This window comes from Agelaius tricolor, unplaced genomic scaffold (genome assembly GCF_023055355.1).
Source record: "Agelaius tricolor isolate 1412-34295 unplaced genomic scaffold, bAgeTri1.0.p SCAF_25, whole genome shotgun sequence".
Classification (NCBI taxonomy): domain Eukaryota; kingdom Metazoa; phylum Chordata; class Aves; order Passeriformes; family Icteridae; genus Agelaius; species Agelaius tricolor.
The window spans coordinates 7,163,673-7,189,649 of record NW_027269285.1 but is presented as its reverse complement, the minus strand read 5'-3'; the positions used below and the strand labels follow the sequence as shown (position 1 = coordinate 7,189,649).

Sequence of the window (25,977 nt, the reverse complement as noted above, 5' to 3'; positions counted from 1 at the left end):
GATTGATGAGTTATAAAAGGGTAGAGAACAATAAGAGATTGGTGAGTTATAAAAGGGTAGAGAACAATAAGAGATTGGTGAGTTATTCAGGATAGTTGTTAGAACTGACTGGGAAGAGTGGCAGGAAAATGCCGTGGTAGCAAGTGATGGCATGATAAAATGGCAGATAAAAATTCATGTTTCTGATTGCAGGGTAATGCATGAGGGAGAGAAACAACACTGAAAATACATACAATGTGATGGGCTCTAAATTATCTCTTCTCACTCAGGCTTTGTTCTGGATACTTCTCTTGAAAATGCCAGCCCATTATTTAGTGACATTCAGCAAGGCTAACAAGATTTGGGGAATTATTTGGAATGAAGGAAAGAAGAAAGTAGAAAATGTTATTGTGCAGTTGTTTGGATCTCTGAGAGCTCTTAAGTACAGACAAGGAGTATCCTGAATATTATGTGCAGCTTGGCTCAGCCTGTCTTAGAAGCAGAACTCCCTAGAACTGAGGCTCAAGAAGGAGGATCAGGATGGTCTGGAATATCTTAGGTAGAGAGGTATGAACAAAGCTCTTAAGACTGGAAAATTATATTGGGAAAGGGTGCTATGGCAGAGGCTTATAAAATCCTAAGTGTCAGGGAAGTGCTGGACGGGAAATGAATCTTTTCTCTCTCTAAAAACACAATATCTAATGGATAGCAAAGAAAATAACCAGGTAGCCAGTTTAAACCAAAAGGAATTACTCACTCTCAACCACTGAGGGAGAGCAAGTCTCTGAGCATGATGGGCCTTGCTGAGGCAGAGGAACATGGTTTGAGGGTCTCAGTCCCTCTCCACATTGAAATGCAGCACTTTTGTCTAAATGCCTCATTTCTTTGTCTAAAACCAGCAGGGAATAAAATCACTGTTTGCAAGTCTGACAGTCCAGAAGCTTCCAGGTGCTGCCAAAATTAGCCAGGTCACCCCAGAAAGTTGGTAGAAGTTAATGTATGAATGGGATTCTCAAGACTGTCTTTGAGTAGAGCTTGAAGGATGAAGATGCAGCTTTTTATATTCCCATTAGCATTCAGATTGCAGCAGAGCCTATGTGCCTCAGCTGGGAGAGACAAGCTCTGCTTTGCTGGATGCTGCTGCAGGAACAGTTCCTGCTCAAAGGAAACTTTGAGTTTAGTACACAGGGAAAAAAAACCCAGCAAAGTGTGGGTAGTCTTAAGCAGAGAGAATTAAATTCAACAATAAATTATAGGATGCCCAAGCACTCCCAGCAACAGAACAATAGGATGCTTTGTTTTGGACCATTGAGTAACCACTTATTTTATTAGCAAATGAAAGTTAAAAATGGTGTTCTCTCTGAACTGCTGGGTAAATGCATGGCAATTATTATATAATTAAGAGGAAAAGTGCACTGTTTGTGCATGCTGAAGGAAAAGTGTTGCCAGGCAATCCAGAGATTGCAAGGTAATTTTAATGTAAGCATCCATAATTGTTGTGCAATTTGGGAGGCTCAATAACCTTGCAGCTGCTTGAAGCTCACAGTCATCACAGCAGCAAATGCATCATTGTTGGTTGGATTTCATCAGGTTAGAAGTTGGAACCTGGATTCCTGTTGGAGCCTGAGAGGTGCTAATGGTGGGCAGGAAGGGGAGCCGAGGTGGTGGGAGATGTGGGCTGACCTCTTCAATCACTGGTGGTGCTCTGTGAGCACTGTGTGTCCCTGGGACTGCACTCACTGGTTTTTCCAAAAAATTGAGTTTGCCTGAGGTGGAGGCCTCGTGCAGGAGGGCTGGCTGTGGTCCAGGTGATGAGAGCTGGGTGGGAGGCCTGGCTTGGGCATGGTGGGAGGCTGGGACAGAGCCCTGGGGAGAGCCAGGAGCTCCCTGAGCCAGACAGTGGCACAGAGCTGTCCCCTGCTTTAGGCTGGGTTTAGTACCAGGAGTGCACTTAGACACCAGCACAATCCCAGCCTTGCTCAGGCTCTGAGAGTCAGGGAGGGCTGCCCATGGTTGTCCCCCTTCCTCTGGCCCCTGCAGGGCTGGGAATACATTTGGAGTTTAGGCGTGGTGGTGTCACTGATTCACGAGCTCTGGTCCAGTGTCCCAGGCCTGGCTCAGGGGTGTGTGCAGTGCCAGGAGTTGCTCAGGCACATCCAGGTGTCACTGGGCCCCTGGTGAAATGGGCCCTTCACAGCAAAGTGGTTTTGCTCCCATTTTCAAGACTTCCCCAGTGCTGCTGGCCCTGCTCAGGCTCTCAGGAGCTGGGGGGGAAGTCTGGCCTCTGTGTTAGTGCCAGCAGAGTGGCAATGCCAGTGTGCTCAAGTGGCAGCATCCACAGCACAGCTTCTGCCAGGGGCAGGGGCTCAGCTGAAGTGGAGCACAGGGGGAAGCTGAGCCCTTCCAAAGGGCTGGGTGGTGCTGAGGCTGCAAAACTTTGGGCTTCAGCAACTTTATCCAAGTGTCAGAGGCTGAATGGGTGCAGCAAGAGAGCAGCAAAACAGTGGAGAGAGGTGACAACAGCACTTGGGATGGGAAAGTTTGCTGGGAAAGTTTAGATTATTTGGATGGGAAAGTTTGGATTATTTGTGTCATGAACTAAAGCATGTGCTTAAGCATCTCTGTCAATTAGGGATTTGTGCAATTGCCACTTTTTCACTTGTAACTCCCCTCTAGTAGTGCTTGGCTGGGGTTATTTAAACTTCAATCTCCCTTCCAGGAAGGCAGACTTTGCTTTCATAGAGATACTCAGTAGAAATGCTCTATATGTATCATTTCTAAAGGAGCATTTTAGCAAGTTTGTGTTAACCTGCTGGGTCTCCAAGGTTTCCAGAGGGGAATGCAGTGAAAATTGCACCTTTTCTAAAAGGACTAAGGAACAAGACCTCTTCACCACTTCTATCTGTGCTCCCTCTGGGTTTTCACTCCCTGTTAGTGGATTTGTTGATAGGAAATGGTCACCATGCTTCATCAGCAGGCATGAGGGATATGCTAGGTAGGTGTCCCAGTTTGATTTTAGGGCTGGGACATGAGACTCTTCATTTAGTAAGAATCTTCATTAAGAAGTTTCATTCCTTCCTGAGTAAGGAATGAGAATAAGCAGACAAAAGGGCTGTCCAGGCAGGAGCTGGCAGTGACACTGGCCAGGAGCAGACAGTCAGAGCACACACAGTGTGGCCCAGGGGAAAACCCTGCTGACTTGCACAGTGCAGATGAAGCACAGTGACTGTCCCTGCTGCTCTGGAGCTGCCAGCTCAGTATTCCAGTCACGAGAAGCTAAAACAGCTTCTGTCAGCCTGGCTGGAGAAGGAAAAACCTTATTTCCTGCATTCTCTGTAAAAGCTGCTGTTCTCCTCCTGTGACTGTGTCCAAGGGGGAGCAGTTTTGGTCTCCCCTCTGCAGAGGAAGGTTTGTCTCCTCTGAGCTGTGGGGTTGAAGGGAGGGTAATGACATGCAGCTAAAGCCATTGGGAAATTCCCTTTCCAGCAGCAGCTCTCTGCAGTGAGGGCTGCAGTGACCCTGAGCCTGCAGCCTGAACAAAGCTCTGGCTTTTCAAAGCTGGCTTTTCTGAGATAAGAAACTTGGTTATCAATATATAATTTCCATTATCTTAAAGGAAATTTAAGCAAATGAGCCAACACAGGCTTGTGTCCTCTGAAGAGTATCTAGTGCAGGGAGGGGCACGAAGGCATTGGTGCTGTAGATGGTTTGGTCTGCTTTGGCTTTTGGCAGAGGGGAGTTCCCCAGGCTGGTGTGGGCCAGCAGAGCTGGGATGTGGGTCTGTGGTGGAGCTGCTGCAGGCTCTCTGTGATTGTCAGCAAGCTGCTTGCTCCCATGTGGGAATTGGGGACCTGCCTCTTCTCTGCCCCTGCCTCTGTCCTGTACAAGTTTGGAGCTCCTCAAACAGAGCAGGTTGAGGTGAGAGCTACAGCTGCAAGGTTCTGGGTGATATAAATGACACCACCAGGAGAAGAGAGGCTGGCTTCTGTTTTATCACATGCAGACAAGCTCTCCTTAGCTGATAACAACCAAACAAAAAAGCCTTTCATGAGCAGCAAGTGTTGCTGATACTGATCGATAAGGACTGTACAAGAGTGAGAGTAATTAGCTGGTGGAGGAGATCAGAGAGATCTGCTGGAGCCTCTCAAGATCAGGCAGTTTGATTTCTGTTGTTTGATGCAGTTCTGTGGCTGCTCAGGGCTGGAGCAGGCCTGGCACAGCCTGTGCAGGTTGTTTGGTACCTGCTGTGCCCTGCTCCCCTGGGGCACTGGGGTGGGTGCAGGGAGCTCTGCACTCCCCTGGCGCTGGTGACAAGGGACAGGGCTGTGCTCAGCTGGGCTGGAGGACAGGTGCTCAGGGACAGCCTGTGACAAGGTCACCTGTCCCTGTTGCCTCCTGCTGGCAGCATCCACAGCTCAAGCTCTGCTAGGGGCAGGGGCTCAGCTGAAGTGGAGCACAGGGGGAAGCTGAGCCCTTCCAAAGGGCTGGGTGGTGCTGAGGCTGCAAAACCTTGGGCTTCAGCAACTTTATCCAAGTGGCAGAGGCTGAATGGGTGCAGCAAGAGAGCAGCAAAACAGTGGAGAGAGGTGACAACAGCACAGCTGGGACCCTGCCCTGCCCCTGCAGGGAGCTGGGCATGGGCTGGGGTGTTCCCCTTGTCCCCCCTGCCTCCTGCAGCCCTTCCCCAGCACAGCCCTGTGGATGAGCAGCCTTCTGTTCTGAGCTCTGCTTGGTGGTGCAGCAGTTTCCTTGGGAGGGTGTTAAATCATTGCTCTGCTACAGGGCCAATGTGAGAGCAATACTGAGCAGGCTCTGCAGTAGCTCCATATGGATTGCTTTTGTCCTTGAGTGGGAATGGGCCTCAGTAAATAGCAGGATGTCTCAGTGCATTGCAAAGTTTTATATGTATCATTTCTAAAGGAGCATTTTAGCAAGTTTGTGTTAACCTGCTGGATCTCCAAGGTTTCCAGAGGGGAATGCAGTGAAAATTGCACCTTTTCTAAAAGGACTAAGGAACAAGACCTCTTCACCACTTCTATCTGTGCCCCCTCTGGGCCTTCACTCCCTGTTATTGGATTTGTTGGCAGGCAGTTCCCAGGCATTTGCCTCTGAGTGAAAGTCCTGGAACAGCCTGTGGGGTCTGGAGTGAGGAGTGTTTGTGAAATGGCTGTTTTGTTCCACCTAGGACTGAGCAGAAAGGAATTATGGCTTTGGTGAGGAGCAGGGGGGCAATGGCAGAACTGTGGAAACCCAGATAGGAGTGTACAGACAGGAACCAGCTGGCCCAGCAGCAGAGAACTCCCCCAAAATCCTCCCTTTTCTCCAGCCCCATCTACTGGACCACAGCTGGCTGCTGTTGCCAACTCAGTTCAAACATAAGGTAGTGAAGAAACAAAAACAAAAAAAAAAAGCCCTAAAAAGCCATCTTTTCAGGAAGACCTTTAATTTTAGGCTTTTTTTTTTCATTGAACACCCAAGTGCAGGGTTTTGTAGGTGCAGCATGCCTGCTAGAGCTGTCTGAAATCAGATTTTCAGGAAGACCATTAATTTTAAGCAGTTTTTTCATATGGGCTTGAATTTGAGCAGCCAAGTACAAGGTTTTGTAGGTGCAGTAGGTGCAGCATGCCTGCTAGAGCTCTGTCTGAAATCAGGAGGGACAGGGGAAGGATGCTCCTTTCCCAAGGATTGCTCACACCCTGAGAGCTCTGAATCCTCCTCTGGGCTTGCATCCCCACAGCATCAGCTTCAGCAGGCTGGGTTTAGGCAATAGTGTTCCATGCCCAAATTCAGGAGACAGACCAGACTTTTAGGCATCATTTCCTTGTTTCTGAGCACCCTGGAGCTCTGGGTCTTGACTAAATCCAAGTTCAGCTGTCCCTGGTCAGGCTTTCTGACACGAGTTGTGTAAAATGTTGTGCCCAGGCACTCAGCTGCCCTGCCTGCTCTTCATGGGGTGGCTGTGAGGATAAACAAATAAGGATTTCTACCACATTTGAGATCTTTTCCTGGATGATGCTCTAGGAATCCATGGGATTGTTATCCAGATGCAAATAGGCCTGAAATAGTGTTACCTTTCTACTGCAATGAAGGATGGGTCTAATAAAACCAAATTTAACAGAGTGCTGCATAATCAGACTTTGTCCTGAGGGCTCTGTGATATCTTAGGTGGTTTCATTTTCATTATGAAGAAAAACCAATCCATGCCCTGCACAGGTCTGGCAGCACAGAAGGTGCAGGGTGGTTTGGAGCCCAGGGAGGTCATTCTGGTGAGCTGATCCCTGCTTTAAGGGCAAAACCCTTTCCAGGTAAAAGCAACACATGGAGCCATTTTGTCAGCTTGCCAAAGCAGCTTCAGCAAAGTGACAATGTGAACATTTAAATGCTCTGCCTGGGCAGCTCAGCATCGATTTTAACCTGGGGAGGGCTGCAGGAAAGTGGGAATTTGCATGGGAATGGGTGGTTTCAGCTGTTGGTGTGGCCTTGTGCATCCACTGGGATGGTCCTGCCCAGGCTTCCTGCATCCAGCAGCCACATTCCCCTGGCTGGGCTGGCTCTGAGGGCAGTCTCTGCCTGCTTTGGGACCCTTTCTGTGCTGTAGCAAGCAAAAAACCCAGAGCCTTGCACTTAGAGCAGGACACAGAGTAGCTGGAACTTCTCTCAGAGGCTTGGATTCAACTTAGGGGTCCCAGTGTGGTTGTGACAGCCTGGTCAGAGAGAGAAAGCCAGATAAACTTTCCCAGGAATTGTTCTGGGGAGTTTGAGAAGGCATAAAAAGCTTTATTACAATCTCCTGATATTTATAACCAACATTGTTCACCCAGAACCTGATTGGTTCTTAATAACCAATTCTTAATTACCCACTGGTTAATTAGGAACCACCCTTTGGTAAATACCTTATGAGAAACAACTGTTTAAAACACCAGCTGCAAGATTAATTGTAATTCTTTGTCTCAGTCTTCTCAAACTCTCCAGAACAATTCCTGGGAAAGTTTATTTGGCTTTCTCTCTCTGACCAGGCAGTCACAACCACGGGCCCAGTTGCCCATGAAGGGAGCTAAAGGGAGGCCATGAGTTTGTCTAAAAGAAGAATAATCCCCAGACCCTCATGGAGCACATTTAAGTGCAGCAGTACAGATCATTCTTTTGGTTATGTCTGTTTAAAGCACATTTAGGGGTTTTATTTACATGTTGAATAAATGAGCCTGATGCATCCCTGCTCCTCTTTGTGTCACAATGTGTCCTTCATTCCAAGGACAGGACAAGTGTTTTGTTTCTGGAACCTCTGCTCCTGGCTTCAGTGAACTAGTCCCAACAAGAGTGCCTTTCCTACCTGCTGCTCTTGAATCTACAGAGGATGAATCTTGCTCCCAAATGCTTCAGGATGGTGAAAGGAGAGGGTTAATTTATGCTGGTGATTGTGTTTGACTGTGGCTGTCCCCTGCTCCCCTTGGGGTGGGTCCTTGTCCCTTCTGTACACTCATTAGCAGGCTGGAAGGTGTCATTGGTGGCAGGCTTTGATTCCCAAGGTGCTCAGCTCTCCCTCTGGAGTTCTGCAGGGATAACACCATCCTTTCCTCTGTGTGCTGTGCTGGAGATGCAGATCCTGCTGGTTTGGCCAGGCAGGGACTGGCCCTGGGCTCCTGGGGCAGTGATTTGTGTCAGCCTTGGCCAGCCCTGCTGAATTTACTGGTCCCTGCCTTGCTCCCTGCAGTGTGTATCTGCACAGGAACCAGAGCTTGGTGGGTTGGGAAGTTTTTCCAGGCTCAGTTGTGCTGGTGTCCTGCAGGTGAGCAGCAGCTCCCAAACAAACCAGCTTTTGTCTATTGCCTACAGGCAGACTTGGGAATGATTTTGGGGGGGTATTTTACTCTGTATTGTGCTGAGCTGTCCCAGTGGCAAGGCACAGCAAGCAGAGGGTAAGCCTGTGCATTTGGAAGCCCAAATCCAGTTTTGGGAAGCTGTGCAGGGGAGGATGCCCACAGCAACTGACAGGCTGGGACTTCAAGTTACATTTCTTCAGGGCAGAACAGGGATTTCAGCTTTCCTTCATCAGGTTAGCAACTCCACACCAAATCATTTCTTGACAGATGTGAGCACTTGCTCTTTCAGTTTTTGTGCTTGTGATGTTCATTTCCACCAGCTGCTGCTCAGTGCCCTGTCCTCCCTCCATGGATGGCTGTTTGCTCTGCAAAAGGCTGGGCAGAGAAGGGGATCTGCAGACAGCAGAACTCTTTCAGCCAGCTGAAAGGCAGGAGGCTTTGGTGGCTGTCACACAGTGTGTGGGTGGGACACTGCTCCAAATTACCTCCCCTCTGCATCTGTCCCCTTCCCATCCCAGTCTGGTATTATTGTAGATGGATGCCAGGTGTTTAAAAGCACCTGGGATGTGACATTCCAGAGGCCACGCTCACTCCTGGGCTCCTCAGCCCTGCAGGAACTTGTGCTGAGTCTCTCCTGTGAGCACCCAAGGTCAGACTGTCAGAACTGTAATGTTCTCACCTGGAAACTCAAATATTCATTGGCCATGTGAGTCATTGTTTGATGGCTTTGGTTTTTGCAGAGGATGTGTTATGTGTTTCTAATTTCTTTGTTCTTTGTTTCTGTGCCCAGCAGTGTCCAGACCTGCTGGGGACCAGCAGCTGGAAAACTGCCCACAGTGTTCCTCAGCTTTCATTAGATGGTGCAGAGGCAGGGAATGTATTCTACAAAATACACAGTTACATGAGAGAGAAAATGCTTTGTGGTTTTATTTTGTTTGTGCTTTTTTACTTTCCTATAAGGAAGAAATAATAAAAAGCCTGGAGTACTTGCTTGCCTTAATTTTCACATTTAAATTTTCACATTCTGGCAAGCTCCAGGGATGTGCTCATATTGTCCATATTTGTTTGGGGTTTTTTTAGAGGCTTTGGGAATCCTAGCCCAGTGGTACCAGGCATGACAGCAGACACCTGCCTGAAAGGCAGCTCATCATCTCCTGAAGGAAAACTTCACTCCCCCCTCACCCTTATTTGCTCTCCCTATATTACCATAATGAAATGTCAGCTTGCCACCAGCTCTGCTGCTGAGCAGATGTTTCCTCCTAATTGCTGTTGTTGCAGGGTTTGGGTGTTTATCCTGGCTGTTATCATTAACTGCCTCCCATCACAACCTGGCCATGCAGTTGGTGCACATCTGGAAGAAAATGAAAGTACTGGTGCTCTCCAGCAAGTTTTTGTCTGCTGGATCTCCAGAGCAGCTTTTTAATGTGCCAAGGACAGCATCCCCAAAAGTGCTTTAAACTGAGGAGAGGGCTTTGAAGAAAAAATACCTGCAAGTGTGACCTCCCCTGGCCAAGCATGGCCTGCTGGAAAGTTGGTTTGGAAAGAGCAGAAAGTTAAATGAAGTTGGTTCATTTTTGGTCCCAAAGCACAAACTGGGATGCTCCACAGGGCAGGCTGCCTTTGTGGCACTGTGCTGGTCAGGTTTGTAAAGCAGGAAAGGGTTAGACCAGCATTTTCCTCCACCCAACATGTATTTCCTAGGAGATATGAAAAGTGCTCATGGAGGTATAAAAACAAACATGGTCTGTTGGCAAGAAGGAAATGTGAAAACAGTGGTTGGAGCCAGGGGAGGAGGGAGGCCTGGGGGTCCTGGTCCTCTGGGGAGAGCAGGATTAGAGGATTTCCTCCTCCTCCTTCAGTAAAGACTCTTGGGTTTTCTAAAGTTCTGCTTTTGGGGTCATTTCATGTTCTGAAAGCTGGTGGGGTTTTTTTTATTTTTCAAGTTCTCTGGGTTCCTTAGAAATCAGCCACCTCCCTACAACTCCCTGCCTCACTCAGTGGCCTGGAAATGTCTTTCAACTGCAATATTGCACAAGAGAGGGGGTTTTGTTGTTGTTTTCAATGCATCTCAGCCTCCAGGCTCTCTGCAAGGGTTTATTTCACGTTGGATGTACAAACACTTCAGCTGCTGCCCTCGTGGAGTGGGACAGAGCTGGAGCCTCATGGAATGAAGGGCCAGCTCTGGCTGCAGGAGTGGTGGGAATGGCTGGGCTGGTGGGCCAGGCTGGGCTTTGGGCTGATGCAAAGCAAGGTGAGGTTGTTTCTCTATTTATGGGCTCCATTGAGAAGTTTTACTAAATAAACAGTGCCTCTTTGGGGTGCTGGTGCTTGCTCCAAGCTTGGAGCTCCATTATTCCACCTTTTGAGCTGGAAATGCCCACTGATTTCTGAGCTGTTGGCTGAACCTGGCCCTCAGCTGTTGGTCACCTGTTTCAGGTGGTTCTGCCCCTCTTGATGAGCTTCACAGCACTGCAGTTTCAAAATAAATAAACTCAAAGTGAACCTATTCATTTGGGTCCCATAAACCTTTAATTCAGCAGGTGGCCCAGCCCATCAGCTGGTGTGATGAAGCCAAGCAAATCTGCAGGGTTTGAGTGTTCTCCTTCTCCAGCAGCACTGCTTGTTCCCTCTGGCTGAGCTGTCCCTGAGTTTGTGGCTTTTCTTTGCATAATTCCTGGATGTATTTCTGAGAATTGTGTCCCAGTGAGGCACCAGAAAGGAATGGCTGTAAGGAACCATTGATTCCATCTTCAGCAGCAGCTGGGAGTGTGGGGCCTGAGCTTGCACCTTTATTTTCCCCCTCCTGGAAAGGTTTCCCCTGGGTCTGTTGGCTGCCGTGGCCAATTCTGCTCCTTTTTTTTGGCTGTTTTTCAGTGCACTACCAGAAGATCATCCACAGGGACATCAAGCCTTCCAACTTGCTCTTAGGAGATGATGGCCACGTGAAAATTGCTGATTTTGGTGTCAGCAATCAGTTTGAAGGGAATGATGCCCAGCTCTCCAGCACAGCAGGGACACCAGCCTTCATGGCCCCAGAGGCCATCTCACAGACTGGCAAAAGTTTCAGTGGAAAGGTGGGTCTGTGCTCACAGGGGGCTCCTGGCACCCCCAGCATGGCACAAAGGCAGTGCCACCCCTGCATGCTGGCTGTGGTACAAACTTGGGCTGACATTCAGTAAAACTGAAGCTCTGATTCTCTCCAGGCCAGGCAAAGCTCACATGGGTGGCTCTGTGACACTTTGCTGAGGATCCCTGCTTGGCAGGAGCCATGCCAGAGCCCTTTCCCTGCCCCAGGGGAAAGCAGGAAGCCTTTGATTCCCTCCCAAAATAATCAGGAGCACAGGGGGCTGCTGAGCACCAAGGCCATGCCTTGATTTCCTGGAAGGGACAGACACTGCCAAGGCTGCTGATGCACACAGAGGGATAGGGCCTAATAGGGATTTTTTTTGTCTGGAAAACTGTTGAAGTTTAGCCCTGAATGGTTCCATTTCCTGTAAGAAGGGGCTGCTTGTGCTCACAGCAGGGCAAGGGAGCAGTGCCTGGCCCAGCACAGCCCTCACTCCTCAGGTGTGCAAGAGCTGCCCTTAGGAGCCCAACTTCAAAGGGACACAGAAATGTTAAATCCATACAGAGAGTGTTTTCTGAATTGCTGGGAAAATCCAGCTTGCTCAGATCAGCTGTGTTGCCTCTCCTTTACCCTCTGTCCATGCTCTCTTTCAGGCCCTGGATGTGTGGGCCATGGGAATCACCCTGTACTGCTTTGTTTATGGCAAGGTAAGCTGCCTTTCAGTGCTGGAGCCCTGCTCTGCTCTGCCTGCCTTTTGGCTCATTCCTTTCCAAATAAAGGCAAATATTAGAGACAGAGACCTACCCTCTGTAAGCTCAAAACCCCCCTGCAGATCAGGAGGGGCTGAGGCTGTGATCTGTGGAAAGGATCATTCCCAGCACTGGGCAGAGCAGCAAACCCAGAGCTGCAAACCCAGGGCAGCATCAGCAGCCCCACCAGCAGTTTGTGGGGGGTTATTTTTATTTTCTGCATTTAGAGATGAGCCAGATGGAGACATAGGGCTGATCCCAAACTGCTGCAGCCCTTTGGGAACCAGATTACAGAAAGCTCTGGCTGCCAAAGCTGAGTTAGGACTGATGGGGGGGAGTCCAGTTTGGCAGAGGCAGCTCCTCAGTGCTGCCTTCTGCTCACCCCATGTCCTGCCATGGCCTTTCCCTCCCCTGTGGCCAGAAGCCCCATGTCCCACCTGTGCTGTCCCAGGAGGTGTGAGCAGCCTCTGAACCCCTGAGCTCTGCAGATGCCACCACAGGCACCAGGCACCCAGCTCTGGGCCAGAAGTGGCAGGGGGAGGTGACAGAGGCAGTTCATGGTGACCTGGCAGGCTGGATGAAGGAGGGATTCCAGTCCAGTTATGTATTCCCCAGATGCCTCTGCTGTTCTTCTGAGTTTATTTTTCTTTTTAATAAGGAATGAATCCATTTATTGTGTGTGGGGAGATTTAATTTATTTCCACCTCTGTGTAAAATCCAGGGAGTGCAGAGGTTGTACTTGGTGTTACATGAATGACAAATGCCTGAGTGATGCCAGCACCTTGGACAACTGGAAAATCTCTTTGTTTGTTTTACAGTGCCCTTTTATAGATGAATATATTCTGGGTCTTCATAATAGGATCAAGACCAAGCCTGTGGAGTTCCCAGAAGAGTGAGTAAACTTTGCTCAGCTGCTGTAAAATAAAGTTCAGTTTTCAGCATTATTCTCTGTGTGGCCCAGTGGTCACCACAGGAGGATGGACATGGGTGAGGTGCTCTGTGTTCTCCTGGGTCCTTCACATGGGTTTTGTGCTGGGGTTGAGGTGTTCAAAGAAGCTTCTGCTCTTCCTCTGGCCCTGTTGTGCAGACAGGGACTCAAGGAAATGCCTCTTTGGAAGTGAAGGGATTCCAGGGTCTCAGAAGTTCTGCCCCACCTGCTGACTCTGGAGATGCTGGATGGTTTGGTTGGGGTTTTCTCTCTCCCTGTGCAGCAGCCACCAGGATGATTTAATGTATTCATTTTCAAAAGCAATGTGGTGATGAACCTTGGTCCTGGTCTGAGTAAACACATCCTCCTCCTGTGGCCTTCCCTTGGAGCCAGGGGGGCTGGCTGATGGGAGGATGCTTGGCCTGAGATGTGCAACCACAGCTCAGCAAATCCCCCTCCTCCAGCACACCCCAGGAACACATGGCAGAAAGGAAAAAACATGGCAGTTATGGAAAAACCAGGAATTAACTCACTTGTGATCTACTGAGGGTCTGCTCCCCCCTGCTTTGGTCAGGGAAGGAAACCCCTGTGGGGCACAGTGCAGGCCTGGGCTGGTCACAGCGTGTCCTCAGCAGGGCAGGGGACAAGCCAAGGCCACTCAGGTGGCACTGAGCAGTGCAGGTTCAGTGCTGAGCTGTAAGTGCTTGTGGTCAGTATGGCAGGAGGGTGACACTCCCTGTGTGCTCAGTGATGGTCACCATTCATGGTGCTCCATGGTCACCATTCCTGCAGCATCAACTGCTGGCCACTCAGCATTTCCTCCAGCTTCAGGCCTTTGGTGACTTCTGCTGGTGAAGAATTTGTTTCCCCTGCTTCCTGACAGATGAATTAGCCAGAGCTGGACTCTCTGTTTTCCCTCCCAAATCCACACAGTAGTCAGGCAAAGAATTCTTGACCTAATTGCTCATTCCAATAAAAATGTTTAGACAAAATTACTTGATTTGGAGAAGCACAAATTAAAACTCCAATGAGAGGCATGTGTGGCATTGGAGAGGCAGGGAGGGATGTTGTGAGGCAGCCTGTGGAATGTGCATGTATCCAACACCTGTGGCAAGGCAAGGCTCTCCTCTGAGATGCTCACTGTATTTTCAATCACAGTAAAGAGCTGGGCCCCTACCTTGGCAGTGCCAGACTTCTTCTGATCCCACAGAAAGGGATGGACCCTCAGGGTGCCCTCTTTGACACCTGGGCTGCTTTAATTACCCTGCACTGACAGCAGCCTCAGCCCCTCTGCCCAGCTGGAGCCTGCACAGGACGCTGGGGCTCCAAGGCTGGGCTCAGCCCACTTTTAGGGCACACACAGATCCCAGGGTGGGTAAGAGCAGCTCTGGCAGGCCCAGGTGACTGAGTTGAGGCTTTAGGAGCACAAAGGCTGGTCATGCTCCACTGCTGTATCCCCACCTGCAGTTGGAACAGGACTTTGTCTTGACAGCACTGCAGCCAAAAAACCCCAAACCTGTTTATGTTCCCCTGGCAGTTTTCTCCCTTGCTCGGGGCTGCCAAAACTCCCACCCCTCCCTCAGCCACCTTGTATTTGGGTTAGCAGTCAGCTCACAAGTGACTGTTCCCATCTGCCTCTGCAGTAAGTTATTAACATTTAATGGGCTAACTGGCTTGTGCTGAGATCTGTTCCTTCATTCAGGCATTTCCTTCAGCCATAATTGGGCTGCATGATTTATGTGGATTCCTCAGTGACCTGTTCTCCCAGTCTAAAAAAAACTGCACCCCTGATTAGGTTGTTGGAGGAGCTGAAGGTTACTAGGTGTTGACAGCTGTCCAAATCACATCTATTTGTTAGAGGCAGCCACAGAGACATGGAATTCACTGGAGTGGATCCACCCTGACCTCCCACAGAATTAGCACCTCTCTATAGTGAGGAGTATTTTGGTTTCAATTTATTTCACCATGGCTACAAAAGACACATTCCTGTTTGGAGAGAGCCCATGGAAACTCATTGCCTGTTTCCTGACAACCTTTAGGACAGATGGATCTGACTGTACCAGTGTCACCATCCTGTTCCCTTAGAGACACCAGGATAAATATTTATGGCACTGGAGTTCTCATTCATGACACGAGGTAATGGGCTCAGCTCACCCCCTGAGGATCCTGGCATGGCTAAAAACTAAGCTGAACTTTCTCTTCAAACATGTGGCAGCAGAGCCAGCAGCTCTGCCCAGCCTCTCCTGGTGAAGCCCAGGTCAATGTTCCCTGACCTGCAGGCACCCTGTAAAGTGATCTGGGTGCTGGCAATCCTCCTGAAGGGATGCTGAGCTCTGTGCTTGGCATCTTGCTGAGAGCTCTTACAGGACTGTGGCTGTGAGAAATCCCAGACAGTGCAGGCTTTTCAAAGGAAAATGCCACCAGGCACAGAGTTCACCCTGTGCTGCAGACTGGAGAGAGGGAAAGCACAGACTGCTGTGATCTGTTACCCACCTGACACCTGGGGATCCTTTTCCCCATGACTTTAATCCTGTGTTGTGTAGAAATAAGTCTAGTGCCCAGAAATGTTAAGGGATTTTATATTCCATTTATTTTATTTTAAGTAAAGCTGTTGACACTTTGGCAGAACTGATTTTAAGTATTTTTTTTAAATGCCATCTCACCTGTATCAGTGTGGTGTCTGGAAGGAATCTGTTCATTCTGAGCTGCTAAATCTGTTCATTCTGAGCTGCTAAATGCACTGTCACTGCCCATGGCTGTTCCTCTGGAGCTCAAGAGCAGCACCATTCTTTCTATTCCAACTGAAATTGTCACCTGAGTCTCTGAGGACTCATCCTGTTCTTCCTCCTGTCTGGGCTCTACTGCCTGTGTACAGCAGAGCCTTGATGCAACTTCAAGTGTTTAGACTTCAAACTGAGCCCCCTTTTGCCTCTGAACAAGCAGCATTTCCTTGTGGTTGTTTGTAAAGATCTCATAGCCAAAGTCCCAATAAAATATTCATGAATTATTAAACAGCAGCTCTGTTTTCATCAGACTGAAATATCCCTTGCTGTGATGTGGTTTGCATTTTGGTTTGTGATAGTTTATTCCCTTCTCTGCAGAGCAGGTGGGCACAGCACCTGGTGCTCACTCTTGTTTTCAGTCTCCAATCCAGCCTTCCTGGGGAGTGACATTTTGTGCTGCTAAGTTCCATCTCCATGAAGAAACACAATTCTTCAAGAGTCATTTGTGACACAGACTTTCAACTGCCTAATGCAATTCAGTCACATGCTGGCATTTTACTGCAGCAGCACTTTGATCATTCAGATCTAGTGCATTTTAAAGGCATTTCCTGCCTCATTAACCACAGGAGTCATTGCAGCCTTTGGGCTTCAGGACCAAGGGCTCCATGGCAAGGGAGTGGCTTCTGGGCTCAGGTGCCCTCACGTTTAGATCTTGGAAGTAGTGTTAAAAATTTAGATGTATTTCTCTTATCTGCATTTGTCCCTTCCCTCCTGTTGTTATCCCAAGGCTGAGCTTTGCAGGTAGGGGATACTGAGTTACAGGCTGCCTGCAATCTGTGTTCTGGGAGCAATTTAAATAACACAACCTGGAAGCTTAGCTGGGAACTTGAATGTCAGATGGGGGTGTTTTATCCAGCATACAGTTGCTCATGATGCAGGTTCAGCAAATCAAGCCGTGCCCCTCTTGGTTCACAGAGTTCAACTCCAGTTCTGCTCTCAGGAGCACTTTGTTGTTCCAAATCTCCCCTCAGAAATTCCCTGTCTTCAAGAATATCCTTAGACCCCTTCACCTGTCCTTCATCCTACATTTTGGGCGTGTGCTGCTGTGTTAGGGGGCAGGACAGGATAACCAAGACAGGATAACCAAGCCCTGCAGCAGTGACTGTGGTGCCTTCCTTTTTTCCAAGCCAGATTTGCAGAGAAAATACCTCCTGAGCAGAGCAGATTCTCTGCTAGGTAACTGCAGTAAGAACTGTGCACTGCTGCATTTACAAGTCCCTGGTTAACTGTGTGCTGCTGTTTTCTTCACTCAGGGCACAGATAAGTGACGAGCTCAAGGAGCTGATCCTGCGCATGCTGGATAAAAATCCAGAAACCAGGATAACAGTCCCTGAAATAAAGGTAAGGTGGGCCTTGATATTAGAGCTTTTAGTCTCAGCTGATTTTGTGTCCTTTGGTACCTTCTAATGAGGCAGAGCTGTCCCCAGTGTTTGTTTTGGGAGCTGTCTCTAGCTCCCTCCCTTGGAGAAGGAGAACACTCATTTTGCAGCCACAGCTCCCTCACTGCTTCTCACCCGGGGAATATTGACAAAAGCTTTCTTGTTTGCTTATTTAAATGAAAATTACTCAAAAGCTGGCTGATCTCAGTGAATCCCTGGGAGAATTGACATTGTCAGGGGAGTTGCTAGCTGCAGAGAGGGCTGGCAGTGCTGGATGTGCATTCCAGGGACTGGATGTGTGTTCCTCCTCTGGTCCTTTTGTGGCCAGTGGTCTCAAGGGAGCACATTTATTTCTCTCACCATTATTTGGAAGATGTTTAATAATAGAAAGTATGAACAGACCTGGCAGAGCACAATGCTTCACAGGTTGTGGTTTCATTCTGGGTTTGTGTGGGCTTGCTGTCCTCCTGTCACCCCTCACCAAGGCTTTAAACCTGCTGGAGGATCTCAAAATTTCCATAGAGATCCATCAGCATGTTCTACAGGGCAAGCCCTGCTTTGCTTTGTCCCAGACCAACACCAGTATTGCCACCAAAGCTGACACTAGAAAGGCTGAGCTTCAGGAAAAAAAATGTGACATCCCTTCCCTCCATGCCAGGAGGCCAAAGGCAGGTTTGGAGGTGTGTTTATGGGATTTCACTTGACAGCAGGTTTGGAGGTGTATTTATGGGATTTCACTTGACAGCTCTTGCAGACACACTGTGAGACCCTGTGGGTAGAAGAGCAGAGCTGAGTGCTGGCCCTTGTCCCTGGCTGGTGCCCCTGGGGACTTGGATGCTGGCAGAGGATGTGTCAGGCTGGGCTCTGTGCTCAGCCCATGCCCTCAGACAGGGCTTTCTTCCTGCTCCCAGCCAAGAAACCATCCCATGAGAGGCAGCAAGAAAAGGGGGCTTTGCTCTGCTGCATGCAAGACAAAAAATGAAAATCCTCCAGATAACTCAGGTTCTCAAAGTGTTTCAAACTTGATTCAGGGGGCGCCATGGTGCTGGTGGGTGGCAGCAGGTGGGACAGCACTGAGCCAGACTGCAGCCACTTCCAAGGGAGCTGGTTAAAAACCAGCTCAGGCAGTGGGAGATGGAGCAGTGCTGCCAGCAGAGAGGCCCGTGCCCCATTCCTGTGGCTGTGTGTCCCTGCAGGTGCACCCCTGGCTGAGCCGGGGAGGCGCGGAGCCGCTGCCGCTGGAGGAGGAGCACTGCTCCGTGGTGGAGGTCACCGAGGAGGAGGTCAAGAACTCTGTGAAGACCATCCCCAGCCTGCCAGCTGTGGTAGGTGTGAAACACACCCCTGAGCAGGTGTTTCAGCTGCTGGGGGAGGTTTGGAGAGGGGACATTGTGGTGGTGTTCACAGGGGTCCCAGGATGAGGGAAGAGATGAGAATCTTGACTACGTGTTTCAGAAGGCTGATTTATTATTTTATTTTATATTATATTAAAAGAAACTTATATACTAAAACTATAAGAGAGTTACTAAATATATATACTATATATACTATATATATATAAAAATATATTTAGTATATATATAAGTATATATATACTAAATATATACTAAATACTATATATAATATATACTATATACTAATATACTATATATAATATATACTATATACTATATTAGTATATAGTATATATTATATATAGTATTTAGTATATATTATATATATATATATAGTAATTATATACTAAAACTAAAAGAATGGAAGAAAATATTTAATCAGAAGGCTAGCAAAGAAAGGAATAGAATAGAAATGATAATAAAATCTTGTAACTGAAAGTCTGAGACAGCTGGACTGTGATTGGCCATTAATTAAAAACAACCACATGAGACTAATCAAAGATGCACCTGTTGCATTCCACAGCAGCAGATAATTATTGTTTACATTTCGTTTCTGAGGCCTCTCAGCTTCTCAAGAGAAAAGATCCTAAGGAAAATATTTTCCATACAAATGTCTGTGACAGGACACGTGTGTTCCTGGCATGAAATTTCGGCCGCTTGACCCGGTGTGAACTTCTCGTGCCTGGCTCTCTCAAGCAGCTTTGCTTTGTGCTCTTTGCTGTAAAATGTCAGCTGAATTATTAAGAAAGCTGTTGTTCCTCCTTTGAACTGGCTTCCAGGAGCCAGCCCTGCTGTTCTCACTGCTCTGTTCTGTTCCTCAAAGATCCTGGTGAAGGCCATGCTGAGGAAACGCTCCTTTGGGAACCCCTTTGAGGTCCAGACGAGGAGGGAGGAGAGATCCATGTCTGCTCCAGGGAACCTGCTGATGTAGGTAGCCACAGCCATGCCTGCTCTGCAGCATGGCCAGGGCCTGTGGGGAGGGAGGGAGGGTGGGGGAAGCACTTTGCAAATCTTTTCTGTAGCAGTTAAAGACAAAACTCCCTTCTGCATCAAACACTGGAGATAAAATCTACCCCAAGTCCTCTCAGACTAAATTTCTATTTCTATTTCTATATATATATATAAAATATATTTTTAAATATATATATTTTTATATTATATATATATAATAAAATCTCTTTTATAGATGCTGTTCTCTCTGTAAGGTGGGTTTGGCCTAAACACATGGAAGGTGCTAAACTGGAGTCTGTTTTTTCACCTGTTAATTTATAATGCTGTGATCAAAGATCCATTAGAGACTGGTGAAGTAAAATAAATTTAATTAGGGTCTAGTTTGGATATATATTGGAGGGTTTAATTCTTCTCTCCTTTCTATGGACAACAGAAATGGTACCAAATTAGCAGTTTATGTAGGTTTTTTTAACTCAGAATGAGATTATGGGATTTGACCTGGGGTCTGGGGCCCAAGTCTGGGCAGAGACATCATGGTCAGACAAAAGAGAACACTTTGAAATTGCTTTTTCACTTGAGAACACATACAGTGGTTTTTTACACAGTTTTCTGCCAGTTAATGAAATGATGGAACACGTTGCAAGGGGATACTTTGGAGAGTGGGTAGAAATTACTATATTGGGATTAAAAAAGGCACAGAGATCTTGATGACTAATAGATTCATCAACAGTTTTTAAACATGATGGTGTGTACAGGGATGGGGAGATAATTCCTCTGTCCTTTACTTGGTTCTTACTCTTTCTCCTTCATTTTTGTCACTGATTCCTTTTAGAGCCAGGATGCTGGGCCATCAGTCCAGTAAATAACAGCTGGACCAGTGGCCCGATCTGGACAATGATTTTTATATAAATAAATTCTCACCCCACAGGATCTATAAGGCTGTGCCTGACAACAAGGCTGTGTTGTCCCAAAATGATTCTTTTCCACCCAGAATCCCAGTCCCCTTCCCAGCAGACTCCCATGGGGGTGTGCTGAGCCTCACTGCACCATTGATAACACAATTAGAGGAGTCTCTCTCTGCCTCTCACAGGTGTGTGGGGATTTCAGGGCTCAGCTCAATTAAGGATGATAATTTTCTATGTCCCCAGCTGAGTGTTGGAGACTTAAGGAAGACTTTGTCTTGGAGTCCATAGGCAGACACCAGTTTGGCATTTAAACACCCTGCTCATGAGTGCTGCTGTGGGACACATCTGGAGCATGGCAGTCACAGCTCTCAGCACAAGGGATTTGCTCTGATTTGTTCCTCTTTGCTCAATGCATTCCAAATTAGTTATTGCTAATTGGACACATGTCCCTACCCATGTCTTCACTATCATTGCTGGTCACTGCATTGCTCTAAAATGGGGGAACATTTACTAAATTTGAAGAAAAATGTATTTTATTCTTCCCACTATCCCAGACAGGTGACTTGGAGCAAGGCAGAATTTCTTTTCAAACCCTGCCTGAACTGATGTTTCAGGGTGGTATAACCCTGGGTCTGTTTCCAAATGGGACCTGTTCCCTTCTACCTTAATTTGAGGTGCTTGAAAACCCACCCAGGTGATGGGAAAACCCCTGGGACCCTTGGTGCTGGCTCCTGCCTGGAGCTGGGTGCTTCAGTATCTGCTCAGAAAAAACAAAGCTCATTTGATCTCAGGGAGCTGTGAAACTTCTGAGCAGCCACATTATCAATGTCTTGTCCTTTATAAAATATTCTTAGGCTTTCAAGATGAGCTGTAAGCCTTCACTTTTGTCCCCTTTTTAAAGTTGCTAGTCAGATTTTCTTCAGTTCATTGAAACCCAGCATCTTTCCCTGTCTCAGCTCATTCTGGTCCTGTGTGTTTTCAGGCTCCTTGTACAGACTGAAAGGTTTATTTTTTAAAGCATTGTGTCACTTCCATTGTTGTGCTGCTGTGTCTGGTGCCCTCAGTTTACAAAACCAAACCAGGGATGGAGCTGCAGCCGTGCTGGGCTGGCCTCTGCCCAGCTGTGTGAGCACTTAGAAATATCCCAAACCAATATGAATGTGCCAGTTCTCCACTGCACCAATCCCTGTGCTTAATTTCTCAGTCTCATGCCATCAGTGCCAATTTTTGGCAGTAACAATTGACTTAATCCTAAATTATTTCATGCACAACTGAAGCTTTGAGAACCCATCTCAAAACTGTTGTTTAAAAGAAAGATACTTGCCAAGCCTCTCCAACAAATGGTGTTGTGTATTAAACACCACAGCAGGGATGCTCCTTTTAAGGCATATGGATTATTATTATTTCAAACTTTGGAAAACATTTTACTGACTGAATCTAATGAAAATAACTTCAAATTTAAATAAATGTGTTGGATCCAATGACATTAATCTCAAGTGAGCCACAGCTAAATGGGAAATATTCATTGTTCAGTGAGTTATCTCTTGATGACAGTGTTATTTCCTCAGGGGCAAACAGAGTAGACACCAAGCTCATCCACTTGTTAATTCATATTGCTTGTTCCCTGGAAAAACCACCCTTGCTACAGATATAAAGTGCCAATGTTATGATTAGAGCTGTGTTAAAATAAGTTTCAAGTGAGCCTGGATTTCTGTAAAGCTTTAGGATCTTGCAGGAGCAGAAAATATTGCTGTAGGAAGGCTCTGCAGAGTTTCTGCATGTCCATCACCCTTGTAGCTGGACAGGAGACCCCAAAATTGGGACCTGCCAGAAAAGCAGTGCCTGCAGCCATCACTGTGCTGTGGACATGGGGCTGCCCAGGAGGAGCTGAGAAAAAAAAGAGCCACACATTGCCAAGCTCTCCTGCACAGAGCCCCTTGTCCCAGTGGCAGGGTCTTCAGAGGGACATAAATCAGATTTTGAAATATTGCATCTCCTTCTGGTTATAGGTAGGAAATAACTTCTTGTGTTTCTAGGGAAGAAAAAAGGAAAGCAATTAGAGTACTCCAGTTTCACATTCAATCTATTTAATTAGGCTGCATGTGAAATTGCCAGAGCCCCACTCAGTGCTGCCTCAAGCATCTCACATCTGTGCCATTTTGGGGATATACTCTGTAGGAGATCCTCTGGCACTGAGCTGAGCTCTGCTACCAGAGCTTTCTGCTATTTCATGCCTAATTGATGACTCTTAAAATGGAGCTGTCCTTCAAGCTCACTCCTTGGGATTTGGAGAGGAGGAAACTAAATCATGTGGCTGCATCTTTTTGTAATTTCTCCCTGCATTACCTCCAAGCATGCTGGGCTCTGTCCCTGGAAATGCTCTGGGCAGATGTCTGTGGTAGCAGCAGGGCTTTGCTGTGGCAGCCTTGATGCCTTTAGAGGACACCATTAAGACACCACTGATGTGAAACAGTTCTGGAGTCAACACTGGGAGGACAGAATGTTTTTTTAGCACTCTTTAGACCTGGAAAAAGCAAATCCTCTCCTGGCTGTTATTTATTGCTCTGTTTATCAGCACTGAGCAGTTTCAAAGGCAGATTGTTCAGTGCAGACACACTCAGCAGGTGGAGGGGAACTAAAAGGATGATGCCCCATTTAGCAGTTGCTGTTTTGTACACCTAGAATGGTGTGAGAGCTGCCAGCTGTCACCTCCCTGTCAGCTGGGCAGTGGCCAGGTGTCACTGCCTCCTGCCTTTCCTGCAGGAGCTCCCAGGAGAGGCAGTGATTCATGGAGTCTGACAGATCCTGCAGACCACGGCCAGGTTCAAGCCCATCATTAATGGTGGCTGCTGAACCAATTGATGTTTTCTAATTTTCCAGCTCCAGGGTATTTTTTAAGCCCAGTTCAGCATTCACAGCTAAGTTCTGGATTTCTGCTAGCAGTGTTTGCTGCATTTCTTCTGCCTGCTCCACATTTCTCCTAACTGAGTCAGCCCTGGCTTCACCACATTTTATTGCTCTCATTTATTGCAAGTACTACCTATCAAATTAATTGCTGTATTTTGACAGACCCAATTTACTTGCCCATTATGGCTGCTAACACTGTTGATGAAATGTGGTTGTCAGCTCCTCTGTAGGGGATCAGTTGGTATTTTAAAAGCCTACCCTGTTTCTTGCCAAAAAGAGACCCAAAAGGTCACTGCCCTTAGGGCCATATTATCCATGTGGGTTAGGCATAAGGAAGCCAAGGGGGAAAATGAGATAAAAAAAAGTGGCTGGCCCAGGTCTCTGAGCAGAAACAGCTCCTCCCAAAGAGAGAACTGCATGTTTTGTGGGAAGAGCCATGCCCCACTTGCAGGTGGCACAGGATTTTCCTCTGGAATGACCCACAACCAGCAGTGGGGGGCCCAGTGCTCCTGGAGCTCTGCCCCATTGCACAAGGGACACAAAAGCCCAGAGGTGCCAGGGCAGCACAGCTGGACACCAGCAGTGTGCTGGGAGGCATCTGGGGCTTTCAGCAGTGGCAGGGGCTGGAGTGGGTTTGTACCAGTGCTACCAGTGCCTGTCCTCACCTGTCCTTAGGTAAATGTGGTGATGTTCCATCCCCATTCCTCTCTGCACTCTAGGCTGGACAGGCACAGAAATACAAGCTCCTTCACCTGCTGCCATTGTCTTCATGATCACTTTCTTCCTTTGTCTCATTGTTTTGCTCTCAGGGACAGATTCCTCTTAAACACATCTGTATATTTGCATCCATCTTTAAGGTAATTCCATGTCTGTGTTGCCCATGGGTGCTGTAGAAACCTGTGTCCTCTCCTCACCCTGTGTGATTTGTGTGGTAGTGACAGCATTTTACTCCATCCTTCCTTCCTGTAGGAGCAGTTTTATTGCAGTCATTCTGTGTGTGTCACACTAATGTTTATGTGTGCTTTTTATTATTATTTCTATTTGTGATTCTTTGAGCTGCTTTTAGGGAGGGAGGGGTGAAAAAAAACCAGTTGGGTTTTAGCAGGAAGTGCTGCTCAGCCCCACGTTTGCAGAGTGAATAGCTACAGAATTTGGGAAAGGCTGAGCTTTAGAATTTGACTTTAATATTTAGTGGTTGTGGAAAAGAAAAGGCTGGAGCCATCTCTGCTCCAGATGCTCCACCACTCCCTTGTGCTTCTGCCTCTGCTGCAGCACTGGGAGGCTCTGGGCAGACCAAAATTGGTTGCTCCAAGTGACCACTTCAGCCAGGACTTCATCAAAACATTGTCACTTGTCCAACCACTTGCACAGACCCTTCTAGGAAGTGTTGATCCAGTTAATTCTGATAAATAACAAAATAACATGAATGCAAACCATGATGAGCTGCTTACAGACACCTCAGTGGGAAGTCCTAGGATACAGTGGTTAGGCAGGACACAGCCTCCAGCAGGCTGGAAGATCTGGGCTGAGAGACTGGGAAACAACCACACATCTCTAAATACCTTTGGGAGCAGCTCCAGCACTTGGGAGACTCTGTCTGGCCTGGATTATGGCTCTGAGACACATGGATGGGCCAGAGCCAGGATGTCACCTGCTCTGCATGAGGAAGGACTTGCAGAGATTCTCCAAAAATAGCCAGGAGAAGGCAGGCAGAGGCAGATGGGGACTGACGTGGTGCCACTGCCTCCTGCTGCTGCATTTCCATAGGGAGGGAGGAAGGGACTTGAGCAGCCTGCACTGAATGGGGCTCCTGGAGGAATCCAGGGGTGTGTTTGTGCTCTGTGGGTTGTCCCACACCCTCGCTGCCCCCTGCTCCTGTGTTTGGGAGGGCAGTGTGGGGAGGCTCCCTCCTTGTGGGACACAAAACTCCTGTGATCCCCCCACAGCCATGCACTCTCCTGGGTAACTGCACAAACCAGGCTTTGCTCCCCTGTGCCTTACAAAATGTAGGAGAAATAGAGGCTTATTTCTTAGCAAGAGTTATTTACTGAGGATTCCCACCCAGCCTCAGGCCTCACAGCAGGAGCCTGCTCCTGTGCAGACATGGAGCTCTGGTGCTGCATCTCTGCTGCTTTTTGGCTGGTGTTTGCCACCCTGAGGGTCCTCTCAGCCTGCCATGGACGTGTATGGAGAGGCAGAGGCTGCTCAGAGTGCTGGGACAGCACTGAAGACAGCCCTGACAGGAGCAGGATCAGCAGGATGTGCCAGACAGGGAGCTGGGCTGTGCTGAGCTGCCACAGAACCGAGCCTCTGCTGCTAAATGAGGTGATCAATCATTTGAAGAGGGGGGATGACAGGCACTGAAGGCAGGGCTGTTCCTCAGTCTTTCCCTCAGGAAAATGGTCCATGAGTTCAAGGTCAGGTTTACTGCAGGGCTTTGCTGAAGTGGAGGGAGAAGGGAACATGATTTTTGATCATTTCTGGTTTCTTCAAAAATTGGGTTAGCCCAGTGTGTACTTTGTGTTATTCCTCGGCAGGAAATACCCCCAGAGCCCCCAAACACTGTGTGCTCCAGGCACTGACACTCCACTGCCAAGCTGGCTGTGGAGGTTCTGCAGAATGCCCAGAGCAGCTGTGGCTGCCCCTGGAGCCCAGCAAGTGCCCAGGGCCAGGCTGGACAGGTCTTGGAGCAGCCTGGGACAGTGGAATGTGTCCCTGACCATGGCAGGGGGTGGAACAAGGGGATTTTCAAGGTCTCCTTCCAACCCAAACCATTCCATGATTCTGTGGTACAGCCAGAGTGCTGTGAGCAAGGCTGGACACACCTGGGAGACACCACTGCTTGGAGGTGATCACCTCCCTTGTGTTGTGGATGTCTTTATGATGGAGAAATGGGTGTTTTAGGTGAAGTTACCTGCCTGTGATCAGTTTCTGCCGTGGGTGGCACCTGGAGATGTCCCCTTTTCTCCCTCCAGTGACAGTCTCATGCTGTCTGGGGGTGGCTGGGCAGGGTGCAGGTGCTGCTCCTCAAGGGTGCCCTGAGTGCAGCACAGCTCAAGCCTTCTGCATGAGAAAACATCAAAAGTTAGGGGTAGGAGGAAAAGGCTGAAGTTAC

At 48.1% G+C, this 25,977-nt stretch overlaps 1 protein-coding gene across 6 annotated transcripts in view; it reads left to right on the top strand.

The window, feature by feature from the left end:
- Positions 1-25,977, top strand: part of CAMKK1 (calcium/calmodulin dependent protein kinase kinase 1) — a 100,394-nt gene that overhangs the window by 68,186 nt on the left and 6,231 nt on the right. For all 6 annotated transcript variants that reach the window (XM_071448006.1, XM_071448007.1, XM_071448011.1 and 3 more), the window contains exons 10-15: positions 10,674-10,873; positions 11,520-11,573; positions 12,434-12,507; positions 16,580-16,667; positions 17,902-18,030; positions 18,923-19,026. In XM_071448006.1, coding sequence (XP_071304107.1) covers positions 10,674-10,873; positions 11,520-11,573; positions 12,434-12,507; positions 16,580-16,667; positions 17,902-18,030; positions 18,923-19,026 — 649 coding nt within the window. The remainder of the gene's footprint in view (positions 1-10,673; positions 10,874-11,519; positions 11,574-12,433; positions 12,508-16,579; positions 16,668-17,901; positions 18,031-18,922; positions 19,027-25,977) is intronic.